Source organism: Amblyomma mixtum, chromosome 6 (genome assembly GCF_055824585.1).
Source record: "Amblyomma mixtum isolate Tamu chromosome 6, ASM5582458v1, whole genome shotgun sequence".
Lineage (NCBI taxonomy): Eukaryota > Metazoa > Arthropoda > Arachnida > Ixodida > Ixodidae > Amblyomma > Amblyomma mixtum.
Genome location: NC_143017.1, coordinates 98,716,579 through 98,730,191, shown reverse-complemented (window position 1 = coordinate 98,730,191; position 13,613 = coordinate 98,716,579). Strand labels below are relative to the sequence as shown.

General features: G+C 46.1%; 1 protein-coding gene across 6 annotated transcripts in view; it reads right to left on the bottom strand.

Moving 5' to 3' along the window:
• alpha-Man-IIa (alpha-mannosidase 2) overlaps nt 1-13,613 on the bottom strand; it is an 86,413-nt gene that overhangs the window by 49,446 nt on the left and 23,354 nt on the right. For 5 of the 6 annotated variants that reach the window (XM_089548487.1, XM_089548488.1, XM_089548486.1 and 2 more), the window contains exons 2-3: nt 2,566-2,745; nt 692-934 (exon numbers count right to left, since the gene is read on the bottom strand). In XM_089548487.1, coding sequence (XP_089404613.1) covers nt 692-934; nt 2,566-2,724 — 402 coding nt within the window. In that variant the 5' untranslated portion in view covers nt 2,725-2,745. Of the gene's footprint in view, nt 1-691; nt 935-2,565; nt 2,746-9,176; nt 9,259-13,613 lie in introns of those variants that run through there. The other variant, XM_089548485.1, reaches the window with a different exon arrangement.

The window sequence follows — 13,613 nt, the reverse complement described above, 5'->3', positions numbered from 1 at the left end:
TGCCGAACGTAGCAGACATTAAAATGACAAAGCAGTTGCTGCTTATCAAGAAAGACTTAAATATGCCTGCCACTTGTCAATTAAAAACAGAAGGAATTTAAGCACAGAAGAGAGATTGCAAATGGCACTGTTCAAACACGTTTGAGAGCTGAGCTGAGAACTAGTCAAGAACTACTACTGTGGACTTTGCCTGGTAAAACCTTTTCATCAAGATAAGAGCATGCAGTGCACATTAATTTTTCTCCACAGCCCGGCACATCAACACCTGCCACATCACTGGCACCACCAAATACATCAATAAAAGTTACAGTAACAAGGCTGGACTATTACTATGCTTGGTATGCCATAATAAATGCAAGTGTTGCACTTCACTCTCATATTTGCTTTCAGGGGCATCGCCATGTGCAACCATGTTGCAAGGTGAGACACCACACATTCTCTAGACTGTGCATAGTGTGAGCCTACACTTTATTTTCCATCTCCTATATCATCCCCTTCCCTAAGCGTTGGCCCTGAGTGTAACAGTTACTACATCTTTGCTTTCCCTGTAACCTCCATCGTCTCCCCCCTACTCCTTTATTTTGTATCACTAGCAAACTGGGCAGGTGGTGCAGAAAGATCAAGGCGGCCTTTCAAAGAGGTTTGTTTTCAAGTATTTTGGGCAACGGCACTGCTGAAGAACAGTACCCACATTGTAATCGGTGCTGGCTGGAGGAGAGCTGCAGAAGGCGCAGTCCGCTGGTGAAAGCATGATGGCCGTCCGCGAGACATTCTGCAGGGACGGGGGCGCCTTGGGAATACCTTTCCACCCTACACCGGTGCCCGCACTCAGGAAATTGCGCACTGTGTCGCGGATCTGGGTAAGCATCACGTGGTTGTTGCGCAGCTCTCTCTCCAGCCGCTGCAGCCGCTGCTCCAAGGCGGCCATGTCCATCTGTGATCGGTAAGTTTTAAAATACAGGTTATTGACAGAATGCAGCCACTGTTCATCAAGGTGTAAATTATTGCTCGCAACCAAAAAATAAAAGTAGTTAGTTAGTTAGTTTTAGTTTATGGTGTTTAACGTCCCAAAGCGACTAAGGCTATGAGAGACGCCGTAGTGGAGGGCTCCGGAAATTTCGACCACCTGGTGTTCTTTAACGTGCACTGACATCGCACAGTACATGGGCCTCTAGAATTTCTCCTCCAAAAAACTTAAGCAGACAAATCAGGCACTGCCACTGAAATTAGCAAACATATGATATGGCTTAAAGATAGGCAAGGCAGTCATATCCCAATACCTCTTGACCAAATGTGCGTTTTCACTAAAACTAGCATTACTGAATTAAAGGGGAAGAAACTGCAGAGAGAGGAAAATAGAGAAGCCTTGCAGATCATGGATCACCCTCATTCATTAACCAGCCACACTACCATCCGGTGCTTTAAAAAACGTGCACTGCAATGCAGTGCAAATACAATGTGAATACTTTTTGTATACACCGGTCAAGTAGTAGAACAGGAAACATGAATATAGGCACACTACTTTGTGTTTGTAAGAGAAAAGATGTAAGAAAGGAAAACAAAAACAAAACACATACTAGCCAAATAATAGCCTGTCTAGTGGCACAGCGAAATGCTGAACAACTTATTAAATTATTGGCACAAGTGTGCCTCAAATTCATGAGACGGTAAGGAGAGATGCGCTGAGCATGTAATTTGCCTTTACTGTAGCAGACATTAAGCACTCAGGCCATGCGCATACTTGCAAATCAACGGGAAAAGCTGTCTGACATGGGTCATGTAGCCGCTGTGCAGCAGCTGTGTAGCAGATCAGGGGGCAGGAACGCTGCCTTTTTCTATTTTTTCTCTTGCTGCCGCTGTGATGCATGATCGAGCCTTGGCGTAACAGGGAACGATGCAGAAGGGGTTATTAGGCCGCGGCTAAAATTTTTATTCACGCGGAGGCTCACTGATAGACCACTGTGTAGACCGTTGTGCATACTCGAGGCGGATGGGTCTGGGTCAGCAGAATAACCCCATTATTGCAGCAGTACTAACGTTGACCTTAACTTACGCTAGTAAAACCAGGAAATTCCACTGAGGCAGAATCACTTTGTGTTGCCCTGAAGTTTTGAAACCACACTGCTAAACTGAATACCTAAGTAAAGCTTGCGTACAACTGCACAGAGAATAAAAAAAGAATGGACTGCGGAAGAAGTGATTAAAGCAAATACAAGTCATTCTTCTTCGCTAGAACGGTGATACAGAAAAGAATGAAGCTTCTCTGTAGGACGCTTCCCTGTGATTCAATTTCGCGTCTTCTCGCAGCAATGCATCATATCGGTGTCTCTTTTTACACAGCCGCAACCAACTCTAGCGACATGGATATGCAGTCAAACAGCGCCCAATCTTGCAGACACGTTGTGCGTGCGATGCAAAAGCGGTGCTCACGGTCGGAAGACCGGGATCAAAGGTGAATGATTACTACGGGGCTTAGAAACGAGCGCATCCCCATTTCTAGGCCACTAGGTCCGACGTGCTAAAGCAGCAGTGACCATTACGACAAGGAAAGAAAGGCATTCCTACCTTGCCTGCAGGCCATCCCGCTAGGCTGGTGGAGCTTGGAAGGAGCCTGCTGAAGTAGATGTAGACGGCTGCGAAGCTGACGAGGACACAGGCGGCACCGATGCAGGCCGCCGATCTTCGAACTTGTAAGATGGTAGTGCCGAACCGCAGGCGTATCATAGCGCCCGTGTCATGCTGCCGCTGGGTCGTTCCGAAAACAAATTAGTGTGTCGCCTACGTTGACAGCCACCGAAGTTAAATAAACAGGTGCTAAGCGCAACCATAGCAGCACCGTCCCTCAACGAGCGCCGCGACCACCGCAGCACGCCGTGCACTCAGCTGCTATTGTAATGGGACCGTTAAGAGCAGGTTCATTACGGCGCGGAAATCACGCCGGTCGTGCAAACAAAACACCAGCCATCTTTTTTCAGTGAGCGTCGCACTGTTTTTGACGGACGGTACGGGCCAGCGCACAGAACCACCTACACATGCACCGACAAACACGCACACGCACAACGTCGAGGCAAAGAAAAAAAGTACAATACACAAAAAAGAATGCAGCTGCATGAGAAGGGGGAGCCGCTGTGGAGAGCGCGAACTTTACCCTTCCCACTAACGTTTTTCCGCTGTGTGCGCCATCTGAGCTGGCCGGCGCAGTGTTTCGGTTTCGCTAGCACGGAACAGGTTGTAGCCGATTCAGGAATGTCGTGTGGTAACGTTCGCCGCACATGTCTCACGAACTCAGTGCGTTGCTCGAGATTTCTGAGCTGACTATGTTTGCGTTGTTCGTGCCACTATATATTGCTTGTGAGGCAACTCTACCACTACGACACGTTTATAACGCTGCTGTAAATTTTCTCGACGTTTATTTCCTTGAAGGTGCGGCTCAGTCTTTGCGCCGAAAGGCGTGATGGCAGGTAGAAAAGGCATGACAAGGAAGCAATAAAAAAGAAAGACATACGGTATAAGAGGCGTATGAACACAGGCAGTGTGCTAAATAGCAAGAAAGGTATAAATTACGCCCGTTTACAGCTATTACAACTACTCCAGCAGACGGAGAAAAGTGTGGCAGTCCTGTCGGCACAACCACCTGTACGCAGCTCGGTGTGTTACGCAACTTAAACCAACGTCTTTTCTTTTTATCAGAGGGGTACATCAATTTGTGAGAGTAACAGATGCAGTACTATTGTTGGCGGTCAATCACCTTGTGCATCTGACGATATTTTTACTTCTTAATCTGTTGGTTGAATAAATATAAATAACTACCATTTAAAACCTTAAGGTGCGTTTACATTCTCAGTCCGTATACATCTTAGAGCGCCCCAAGAAACTCTGAAGTGTCACTTTTGTAAGAGCAGGTTCTTTGCGCATATTTATATTTTTTCCCTATCTAAAATAGTTGAAAATAGAGAGTTTTAGCCGGACAACCCCACGGCAAATACAGTAACGCTTTGCCGTTGCTACCATTCCCAGGCTTACCTAGCCACATTTGCCGTACGGTAGCAGTTGCCGTAGTTACCGCGTTTACCGTACGGTGCGGATAAAACTCTTTGATACCGCTGCCAGTTCGGCACATCTCTTGGAGACGATTCTGTTTGTTGTTTCCCTCGATCGAACGTTTACAGTTCTCGCACTGGAACTTTTCGCCTGTATCAAACGTTTCTAAACCTTTTTAATTGAAATAACTACTCTTGCGTGCACTCGGCGACCATCAAGAGCTCTACCTAAGTTTATTCTTGTAAAATTAACCTTCATAGTTTAAATATTCAGTTCAAGTTATGCCCATAACCGTCACTGGGGATACTCGCTTTGCGGGTGTGTGGGCATGTGTGAGCGTGCGTGTGTGCACGCCTTTTGCAGTAAAAAGTTTGTGTAAAGCAATGTGAGCGATGAAATTTTACTTCATCGCTGTCTTTCCACGCAGCCTAGAATAGATCTTCCTGGCATGCGAAGTGCGCAGTACACCAATAAATAAAGAAGGCGCGTCCTATATATGCGCATATATAGATAAATGCCGGAGGCATTTTTCAATAAATTTATAGCTGCGGATGTTCAGTCAGGCTGAAATGCAACGCGAGCACACACTACTTTGCAGCGAGATATTTCTTTACAACCGGTTATCAATATGTACATTGGCAGACCCTTTGCCCAGGAACATGAATCAGGCTAGTCATATAATGCAGATAAAGTACACATGCAAAATGTTTAAATTTTTTTCACAGGCACCGTTCTGTTTCATTTCGGCCTAACTGTAAATGAGTGAGCACAGGTGCGAGTGGCTTGTAAAAAAACAAACTCACAGAGCGGAGTGGTTCAGAATACTTAGTTGAAACAGTTTAGCTTATAGGGTTTAACGTTCCAAAGCGGCTCAGGCTATAAGAGACGCCGTAGTGAAGGGCCCCGGAAATTTAACTAGCGCTGACATCGCGCAGTAAATTTAACAGGCCTCTAGAATTTCGCCTCCATAGAAAATCGACCGCCACGGCTGGGATCGAACACGAGTCTATCGGGTCGGCAGCCGAGCGCCATAACCCCTGAGCCACCGTGGCGGCACTTAGTTGAAATGTTAACAGGAAATGGACCGAAGTTTGAATGACAACATGAATTGACGTTCTATGAAGACGTTCTATAAAGACATAGAATAGGCAATGAGCAAAGTACAAACGCAGTACACTGTGCTAATGGGCGACTAGTGCCAAGGCAGCAAGAAGCAGGCCGGAGACAAAGCAGCATATATGCTCTAGGAATAGCAGAGAGGAGTTAGTAGTAGATTTTGCACAGAGAATTAGTATACGGATAACGAATACCTCTTCCACAAACGACAGAACAGGAAGTGGACTTGGAAGAGCCGCAATGGTGGGACTAAAAATGAAATAGACTTCATGCTATGCGCTCCATCGTGCGGGATGTGGAGGTCCTTGGAAAGGTGCTTTGTAACGACCACATTAAGGTCTTGTATTAGCATAGGTTTGAAGGGGGAACGGACGACACTATTGAAGCGGAAGCAGAGGAACTCAGGATGTTGCTGCAGAACAGATTTTCAGCTTTAAAGAACGATAACCTCACAGCTGTCGTTACGGAGTGCGTAATAGTAGTAGGCGGTATGATGATTCGACAGCATACCGGCAAGCTCTCTTAGAAGACGAACGACTTGATTAAGAAACGCTAAAGCATGAAAGCGCCTAACCCCACATACAGGATAAAACTGGCAGAGCTATCAAAGCTAATCAATAAGCGCAAGGTAACCGACATAAGGAAGTTTAATATGCAGAGAATCGAGCATCCTTTGAACAACGGATGCAGCCAACCTAAAAGCGGTGAAGAGGAAACTAGGCAGAGGCAGAAATAGATGTATGCTCTAAGAGAAAAACAAGGGCAATTCCATAAGGATTATGGATGAGACAGTTAAAGTAGCCGAAGAGTTCCACACAGATCTATACGGTATTGCAATCAGAACGTTAATGAGAGAGGCAGTAGCGCACAGAAATGGGGCATCCCCCCAGTAACGTAAAAAGCCTTAAGAGCAATGCAAAGGGGGAAAGCAGCTGGTTAGGATAAGGTAACAGCAGATCTATTGACAGACGGTGGGGATGGGCTAGAAGAAATTGACACGATGGTTACCACTGCGGTTAACGCGATATTCAGCGACAGCTATTAAGGTATTTGTACTTTGCAATATATGCTGTGGTTGAGAATATGAGAGCGACCTCGTGCACATCTGTATAGTTCTAGGGCGCTCTTTTTAGTTTTCCACACATAGTCATTTTTCTTCTAGGTCTGCTCTCCAGTACGCCGCTCTGGAAGCTCTCTACAGCTTCTCTCTAGAGCTTCTCTCTAGAGCACGGTCCAGAGAGAAGCGCTCTGGAGCACGGTAACCACGTCTCGCTTGGTTACCATGATACACATTCCTACACTCTCGCCTTAACCTCCTCTTCTCGCCATGGCCTCCTTTCACAGCAAACCTTCTTCTACGGTAACTACCGTCCGGTTGGTTCTCATGGTAATCATGCGCCAATCGCGCCTTCTCATGCTTTCGGCATGCCCTCCTCCTTCCACGGCAGTCATCATCCGGTTGGAGATTTTTCCGTTCTCGCCACACCCTCCTCCTTCCACGATGACCACCTTCCGGATGGTTACCGTTGTCACCATCATCTGGTTATGCATTCCTATGTTCTCACCATAAAGCCTCCTTCCATGGTAACCCTCTTCGTACTTTAGGGTAACTACCATCCGAATGGATTCCGTGGCAACCACCGACCGGTTACGCCTCTTACACTCTCCCCATACCCTCCTCAATCCAGGGTAACCATCCTCCGATCTACCGATTCCCTCCTCCTTCCACGGTAATCACCCCCCCCCCCCCCCCCATGACGGTTCCTGTGGTAACCACACACCGGTTACGCATTTCTCCGCTCGCGTGATACCTTCCTCCTTGCACTTTAACCACCCGTAAAAGCACCCGCCGCTTACGCCTACGACGACAGACGACGACAGACGACGACAGACGACGACGACAGACGACGACGACACGAAACACAGGAACGGGCGCTTAACAGCTGTCGCTGTAAAAACTATAACCACCTTGTATACGCAATTACTTATGGCCACGAGCGTACCGGAAGCTTGGAAGAACGCTAATATCATCCTAATCCATAAGAAACTAGACGTCAATGACTTGAAAAATTACAGACGATCAGCTTACTATCCGTTGCATACAAAGTATTTACCAAAGTAATTGCTAATAGCGTTAGGACAACCTCAGACTTCAATCAACTAAATGATCAGACAGGCTTTCATAATGGATACTCGACAGTAGACCATATTCACGCATCAGTCTGGTGATACCGAAATGCGCAGAATATAACCAGCCTCTATACGTATATAGCCTTAATAGCTTACAAGGCGGCATTTGACTCGATCGAAACCTAATAAGGAATGAGGGTGCAGATGAGCCTTATGTAAAAATGCTGGAAGATATCTATAACGACTGCACAGCATAGTCCGTCAGCAATAACATTCCAATAATGAAGGGTGTCAGGCAGAGAAACACGACCCCGCTAATGCTATTCACCGCTGAAGGAGGATTTTATACTGTTTATTTATTTTTTTTTGACACGTGCTGCCTGGGGTCAGGTTCACAGTAGTCTCCTGTACAATATGCCGAAGTTGCCGGTGAAGTCGTTGTATAGCCGCAACGCCCATATACGCTGCTAAGCGCTTTATTCATTCTAAATGCTACCACTTTTAGTGTCAACTCTCAGCGCCTCCGCGCCCACAGGGACGCGTGCATACTGCAAGCACATTGTGAGTTGCGACTCCGGGTTACCGAGCACAGGCGGGTCAACTGGACCAACACTGTACCTAACTGGCATTGGTCGCAAGACTCCCAAAATGAGCTTGGTACGTGCTTGCGCTTTCCTCTCTCGCTATCCATTTTCTCAGCACTCTCGTTCTTTCCCTCATGGCACCGTGGCTACGCAGTCGGCTGCTGAATACGAGGTAACGAGGTCGAATCCCGGCTGTTGCGGCCGTATTTATTGCACACAATACATTGCTAATCGCAAGATTCTAAGCACTGAGTCAGTTCCTGGTGCTCACGGAAAAAGTAATTCCCCATGCAGATATCGTCTACAACTTTTCTCGAAGTTTATTTTTGAAGAGGAATCTTGCAAAAGGCAGTCCAAACAGCATCGGTTGCTTCCTCTTGTGTGCCAATTATTAACGCTTTGGTGAGCAACAGATTAGTGGAAGGCCGCTCGACTACTCAGCTGAAGTGCCCGGGTTCGAACCCGACCGCGGAGGCCGCGTTTCGATGGAGGTGAAACGCAAAAGGCGCCCGTGTGCTGTGCGATGTCGGTGCACGTTGAAGATCCCCTGGTGGTCGAAATTATTCCGGAGACCTATACTACGGCACCTCTTTCTTCTTTTCTTCTTTCACTCCCACCTTCCTCCCCTCCCTTACGGCGTGGTTGAGGTGTCCATCGAGAAGTGAAGCGGTTACCTCGCCTTTCATTACATGATAAGCAATCATTTTCCCCAGAAAAACAAAAGCTGTCGATACTCTTGAAAAAGAGGCCTCAAGTTGTTGTGTCATCACGACCGAGTCTCCGGAAAGCAGCCTAAAGAATATTTCGCATTCTTTTATCAACAATGCCGGCTCATTTCGGGGCATTCTTGAGATCAGCCGGCGTGTTTTGTTGTTTTTCTTCCAAAAACTTGGCGAGCCTCATAAGGCAAAGTGACTGTACAATGCAAGAAACTCTCTAAAGTGGAGCTCAAGAAAGCCAACAGCCAATAATCCCGCCGAAAATACAAAATGTAAATGTATGGCTTTATTGTAAGGGCGAAATTATCAAGTTCAAAGACCGCAGAAAGAAACTTTGTCCAAAGTAAAATGACGCCTCAATTGCGTATAGCAAACTGAAGAAGACCTCTGCACGGAATTCTTTTCAGGTTGTTAGACATTCTTCTTCTGACGTGCCGTTATCTACAGTCATTATGGGAATGCTCAGTATCAAACGCAATTTATCTTATCCGCAAAAAAACCACTGCTCCTGCTTATCTACCCCAGCTACACACGCTGTTAAGAAAAATGAGGCAGACATTTTCGTCCGAGGAACTGTAAATCTCACCGTTCGGAGGGAACAGCTCTTCGCGTCGCTATAGGTCCGACCGGCAGCCCGGAGTCGCGTGTAATAAACAGCTCTGGTTCGTTGCAACAGCTGTCGGCCCTAGCGAACGTTAATAGGCGCGTGCCGGTCCCGGATCGAGCAGAGGGGCTGCCGTCAGATGGAGCGTTAATAAAGCGCAATAAATGAATCGTAACCACTGCGAAGGGACGATGCTGAGATAAACACTACACCCCGTCTATTCTTTGAATAGTCGAACATGAAAAGACTGGAGGTAGAGGGCTAGTTAATCACTCGTTAATGAGGGCTTGCCTCAACGTTTCGTGGCTTGAGGTGTATGTTTACCTTGACTTACTTTCTTTTTTTTTTGCTTTTTCTCGGCGCGAACTCGCGTTTCCTGGGTCGCGTAGTCGCGGCAGTACGTGGAAGCATAGTCGCACGCGTAAAATGATTTTATTTCTTTATTTTTGTTTTTGGGTCAGCAAGAGCCAAGCGGAAGCGCGCGCACTTGTGCTCTAAAATAGAATCTCGGTTTTATGGGCTCGTGAAAACAAGCTTGTCGCCAAGCCGTGCTATACTACGGCGGATCGCGAGAACACGGCGTGAAGAAGTGCAAAAGCAAAAAAAGAAAAAATGGAGGGGCCACTTAAGCTCCGCCTTAAGCGCATCATGCGACAGCGTTAATGGGTGGATGCCTGTATATGCGGAATTGGTCATTCTATACTTTCCATTAATAGATCCGTGGGGGTCCTCATAACCACTCCTGGAGCAGTGGTGCAGCGATTAAGCGATGCGACACTGCCCTGCGATTAGTGATGCAAAACTATCGATAGTACTATCTATAGTAGTATCGACAGTACTATTGATAGTACTATCGATAGTTGTATTGATAGTACTGTCGATAGCCGTATCGATGCTACTTGTTATATATATAGCACTATCGATACTATAACATCAACTACGCGTACCCGCTGCATCCTAAACTTGGTTTCCCGAGTGTGTGGTTGGAGGTGATGGTATGAGTAACTGACAGGACTCGCCGGTTTTCGCGGCCTGCGCGTCACCGAGCACTGCAGACGCTTCCTACGTAAAGTTGCTGGATAAAATATTAGCGTGCGAAGTTGCGAAGCATGTGTGCGAAAACCATTTCTTCAGTGGTTACGTCAGCAAGCCAGCACAACTTGTGCTGTTCTTTCATCGGATGCAATTCCAGGTATTTTTCGAAGTGTCCCAGTGCTTGCTCTTTCATCGGATGCAGTTCCAGGTATTTTTCCGAAGTTTCCCAGTGCGCGTTAAAGAACCACAGCTGGCCGAAATTTACCCGGAGTCCTCTACTACGGCATCCCTCATAGCTTGAGTCTCTTTGGGACATTACGCCTCATGAGACCGTCAAACTAATGAAGTATCGCAATTGTTTTGGTTATATCGCTGGCCAACAAATGAATAATATCAATATTGTTACTATCAATAGTCTTACCATCGACAGTTTCACTATCGATAGTCTTGCTATCGATAGCGGTACTATCGATAGCAACACTATCGATAGTAAAATTATCGATAGTAATACTATCGATAGTAGAATCCATAGTATTACTATCGATAATACTATCGATACTAGACTATCGACAACACTATCGATAGTCTATCGAGCACTATCGATAGTTTCAAAAAACTATCGATACTATCGATATTCAATTTTCCGATAGTTTTGCGTCACTAACTGGGATGCCTAGTGCTGCCATCGGTGAGTTTTGTGCCGCCCATAGTACAGTGTAGCCCCGAGAAACCTCTCGTGACTAACCGTTGATTTAACTGCCATGATGGGCAGTTTGCTCACAATCCGATGAGCAGGCTGTGATGACACCACAAGGTCAGGCGACCTAGGTGGCCCATTTATGTTGCTTGCTGGGGATTTTTTGTGGATTTTTCGCTCATGGTTAACGGTTAATGGTTAAGGTTAATGGTTAATGGTTAAGAGACAAGCGGTGAAAGAAAGCTTAGTGAAACCATTCAGGTCCGATCTGTGGAATTAAGAAGGCGAGTTGATGGGCAAAACTGTTCCATGCAAAGGAAAATGCAATGTTAGCCCATTATCCTTTGTGGATTCCTTTGTGCGATTTCGCTGGTTGACAGCAGTTGGTGCCTCTTCCTCTCTTAAATATTTTTCATATACTTTTTTATTTTTCTTACTACGTGGAAAAAAAAAAGCAGTGGGAAGCACACGATGAAGTTTACCAACGCCGTCACATATTCAACCATACTGGAAAGAGGCTCCGACTTTTGCAAACAGCGCATTGAGGACGATTCGCCGCAGGGAGCAGGTTTACAGAGCGAAAGCCTCTGCACTACGGCCTCCAACTAGCAACGCGTGGAGAAATGAGGTACAGGGCCTGCCACTATTACGAGGTCGTCGGCGGCACATATGTTCACATTTTTTTGTTCACATTCCACTTTCATTTTAACAGTGCGCACGAGACAAGCGCTCAAACAGCGAGCAAGCTCCTCGGTTTTGCTGCGCACGCATTGCCTAAGCCTAACTTCTCGTTAAGGCGCGCATTTCCAGAATGAGAGAAACTTATCTAGGCCACACCTCGCGCGAAATTACGTTTTAAACGTAATCACATCTTAAGATCTGCCAAAAAGTTTTTTTAGTTATCGTATATCAAAATATACGTATTTCTCAAGGTGGTGTTCCCGTGAACGTATACACTCTAAACAGAAAGGAATAAAAAGGGAGTAAACTTGGAGTAAAAAAGGTGTGGACTAGAGCACAGCTTGCTTCTCTTTTACTCCCATATAGGTGTATTCTTATTCAGAGTGTACACAAAAAGTCTGCGGCCGTCGATAGAACATTTCTTTACCGTGCTCTGTGCTACAGGTCCCTATGGCTTCAGGAACAAGCAACGTATTATGACGCACGTTTACTTAAATTTATACCCTGTGGAATACATATTTAAGTCAAGGTGACAAATAATTAATGATGTGAAGCGCGAGAAACGTGGAAATTATTTGATCGCTGTGGAAGCTTTTGGCAGATCAACCAACTTGGAAGGCTGCTCAGAGTGCTCTTATTGATATGCAATTCTTGAAAAGGTAGCTACGTAGGAGCACAGTGAGTGCTTTTGACTTGTAGTTTCGTTTCGTTTATTTGGGTTTGACGTCCCAAAGTGACTCAGGCTATGAGGGACACCGTAGCGAAGGGCTCCGGAAATTTCGGCCACCTTGGGTTCTTTAACGTGCACTAACATCACACAGTACACGGGCTTCTAGAATTTCGCCTCCATCGAAATTCGGCCGCCGCGACCGGGATCGAACCCGCGTCTTTCGGGTCAGCAGCCGAGCGCCGTAACCACTGAGCCACCGCGGCGGGGCTTTTGATTTGTAGCGGTACGTCGTAGGTGGTACATGTGTTTTAACGTCCCGATGCTACACATGGGCCATCAGAAACGCCGTAGTGGTGGGCTTAAAAAAATGCAACTGGAGTTTCCTTTACGTGCGCCCTTAGGCTGCAGAACTAATGCGTTAAAAAAAGAAACGCTGCGAAAAAAGATGCGTGCTTTATAACTTTGTTGTGACACGAAAATTTCGATTAGTCGATACAGTCGTGACTTCAGAGCTAAGCAATTTTGCTTACAAGACCAATTGGCTGGCCAAGCGCTGGAATCGAACCTTTGTTTCTTGGGTCGCGAACAGGGCATGCTACCTCGACGTCACCAAGGAACTCTATCGCGTCAAGCTTTTAAGGGAAACTTAAGACTCCCCAATTTTACATTACTTCGTGGAATCACGTTGCATTTAAAATTGCCACGCGCTTAAATAAGTGTACCGCATTACGATTACTTCTGAAAAGTGTAATCTCTCATTGTTAAACTACTTTTAAGATCAGGCAGCGGTTGAGATAACGGTGTAAGCTCATAAAATTACTTTAAATCGTGTCATTACCGCATACATTTACGAATTAAGGGTCCCTATTGCAACGTAAGAACAAACGGCTCTCGTACTAATTTCCCGAAAGGCCCTGCTTCTCCCAGTGCAAAAATAAATGAATAATCAAAGTTAGTAGACGTGCTAGAACCGGTTCCGTTCTGAGGACTAAAGGTATAACGCGCGAGTTAACAGATCATTTTTTTTTGCGAAGGCACAGGTTAAGGGTTAGTCATTCCACCACCAGAATGTTTGCCAACAAGAGCGCTTCATTTGACTGCTTGATTAAGGGACCCTGGCACACCCCCACAATCACCCCTCCCCCAAACCTTCCTCGCAGTGGTCTCGTTTGGCACGGCACACCCTGCCCCTCCTCTAAAGTACACTCTAAAAATGAATACGCCTATGTGGGAGTCTAAATGGAATAAGCTGGCATCTAGCAAACTCCGTTTTATAGAAAGGGAGTGTGCTAGAAGACAACTTACTCCCTTTAGACTACTTTCTGTTTAGAGTGTA